Below are 2,840 nucleotides of genomic sequence, written 5' to 3' on the forward strand. Positions count from 1 at the left end.
GAAGCGACTGAACGCATTCAAAAAGGCAGGAGTGGAGCAATCGCTCACTAATTCTAAGTGTATCGCTCGTGTAGCGAGACACACGAAGACGGCGATGTAGGATTTACGCGAGGTGATCCCGCGACCGGCAGAGGCTCGAGTGGCGACTGGACTGGCGTAATCAACGTCGCATGCAAAAAGGGTCTTGCGGGCGCTGTTACCCGACTGAAGGGCAGCTGGCCCATAAGCTGTGTCGATACCTAAGCCTTCGCTCTTGCACAGACCGTGCATCGATGAATAATTGAATTTACCAGATTTCTGGATCGTAGGATCCAATATTCTTGGCCGAGTGTAGATAGCGTCAGCTGATTACCAGCATGTAAAAAGATGAGATGCGTGTAACGCACAAATAGCGTGACAACTGGATGAGCTGCTAGTAGAATCGGGTTTTTAGCTCGAGGAGGGAGAGAAGCGTTGCGCAACCGCTTGCCCACACGAATTAATTTGTCAGAGTCGAGATACGGGCAGAGAGATAGAATAGAACTCTTGGAAGGAAGTGCTTGCCCGCGTTGAAGCAACTGTATCTCGGCCGGAAAGACTTCAACTTAAATAATGTGCAGCTAAAATATCTTTACACTTTTGAATTCAGTAGCGGTAACCGCTGGTGAACATGGAGTGTCTTCACTTGAAATTTTATGTTTGTGTTTACATCGATCGATGAAACGTCTTAGATACGCGGTGATCCGTACAAGTTTGGGCCACCATGAGTAACGCGAGTGGGTTCCGATGTCCAAGGTTCCGGTGTCCAAGGTTCCGACACTGGAGCGAGCAGCGTCGTGATTGATTTCAATTCTAATTGGTTCTCATTCACTGGAGGAACTTCGTGGTTAGGTCACTCGGATGAGGAGAGAGTGAGCCACGATGGTCCTCGCCACCATTTCTCACAAGAATTTAGCTGGTTTCCGAGCAGCCTCCGGGACGCATAATCCGCAGGATTGTCATTTGTCGACACGTGAGCCCAAGCAGCATCAGGCAGTCTCGCTTGAACATCGGCGATTCGATGCGCGATAAAGGTTTTTAATTGAGATGGATGTCTGCTGAGGCAGGTTAATGTAACGGTAGAGTCCGTCCAGCAGTAACACGGAACAGTTAAAAGAGTTAAGTTAAGAGAGTTGCCAACAAATTCGATGAGTCTCGACAGCAAAATCGCAGCGGACAATTCCAATCGCGGAATCGTCATGGGCTTGAGAGGGGATACCCTTGATTTACCTGCCAGTAGGGTGGTAACGATCATTCCGGATAGTGACGTGACGCGTAGGTAAACGACCGCAGCGTACGCGACCGTGGACGCGTCGGCGAAGCCGTGGCTCTCGAGATGCGCGGTGTCGGCATCATAACCGATCTAACGCGGGAGAATTAATTCTTGTAATTGTGGAAGTGTGCGATAAATTTCTTTCCATTTTTCTAGTACTTGTTCCGGGATGATGTCATCCCATTGCAACTTAAGGCGCCACAATTGCTGCATAAATACCTCGGCAGCGAGGGTGACCGGTGTGACCCAACCGAGAGGATCGAAAAGCTTCGCGATAGTCGATAGAACGGCCCGCTTCGTGGTGGGAATTGCTAAAGCGATGCTAAATTGAAAGCTATCGCGTGTGGGATTCCACGTGATTCCTAGAACCGTGATGTTATCGTTAAGCGCGAGAATTTTATCACCAGCTAAACCGTGATTCTCAGGCGGAATATCTGAGAGCAATTTGGGTTGATTGCTCGCCCATTTACGCAGGATGAAACCGTCCCTCTTTAGGAGATCGCACACTTGATTTCGCGTCTGACGCAGCAAGGGGATGTCCTCGGCCCCGAACAGGAAATCATCCACGTAAACGTTCTCCCTCAACACCGATGCAGCTAACGGAAACCCATGACCTTTGTCTTTAACTAATTGTTCTAACACTCGCAGAGCTAAAAATGGTGCCGGAGTTGTTCCGTACGTCACGGTACATAGTTGATATTCCTTAACTTTTGACCCTCCGTCGAGCCAAAGAATTCGCTGGTAATCACGATCGCGCTCATCAATAAGGATTTGGCGATACATCTTAGCCACATCGGCTGTATAGACGTAATTGTGTTGTCGCCATCTGAGCAACACCGTCGGCAACTCTAATTGCAACTTCGGTCCCGCGAGAAGGTGGGAATTCAATGATGTGCCGTTTGGCTCGAAGCGTCAAAAACCACTCTTACTCGCGTAGTTGAACTGGTCGCTCGAACTACCGGATGATGAGGAATATATATAATTTGGGAACTCGTCGGCGTTTGGAGTTTTAATCATATGTTGTAGAGCTTCGTACTCCGCAAAAAACTCCGCATATTCCCTTTTCATTTCGGGCTAAGTGTCCAGCCGCCTGATCAATGACTGGAGTCGGCGCTCGGCAATAGCGTGTGACTGACCTATATTTAACGGAGGGTTTTCTCGAAATGGGAGACGTACGATGTATCGTCCGTCCGGTGATCGGGAGTGGGTGGCGAGAAAATGATCTTCGCATTGCTTATCTTCCGGCGACATGTAATTTTGCGGGATCTCTTCGGTCTCCCAGAATCTTTGTAATACTTGCTCGAGCGAGCAATGAAGTGCAATATATCAATACTTGATGCGCAGTGCTTGCCGTCTGCGAGGGCACGGAGGTGGCTCCTGACAGCACTCAACCGAAATGTGTTTGTATGTGTCGCGCTCGGCTGACCGGCGGTTCCATGTCGAGCGTTGACGAGCACTTTGTCGTACAGGTCGGATCCAATTATTAAATCGATTGGAGTCGATCCAGTAGGATCGTCGTCGGCAAGCTTGAGACTCAAAAGGTGGGTCC

At 49.3% G+C, this 2,840-nt stretch overlaps 1 protein-coding gene across 1 annotated transcript; it reads right to left on the bottom strand.

The window, feature by feature from the left end:
* Window positions 1-871: 871 nt before the first annotated feature.
* Window positions 872-2,359, bottom strand: LOC105840666. Its single transcript, XM_012687671.1, has 3 exons — window positions 2,221-2,359; window positions 1,451-2,088; window positions 872-1,381 (listed from the first exon to the last, which is right to left on the bottom strand). The coding sequence occupies exons 1-3, from the start codon at window positions 2,357-2,359 to the stop codon at window positions 872-874; spliced, it is 1,287 nt and encodes a 428-aa protein (XP_012543125.1).
* Between the last annotated feature and the right edge of the window lie 481 nt (window positions 2,360-2,840).

Source organism: Monomorium pharaonis, chromosome 4 (assembly GCF_013373865.1).
Source record: "Monomorium pharaonis isolate MP-MQ-018 chromosome 4, ASM1337386v2, whole genome shotgun sequence".
Lineage (NCBI taxonomy): Eukaryota > Metazoa > Arthropoda > Insecta > Hymenoptera > Formicidae > Monomorium > Monomorium pharaonis.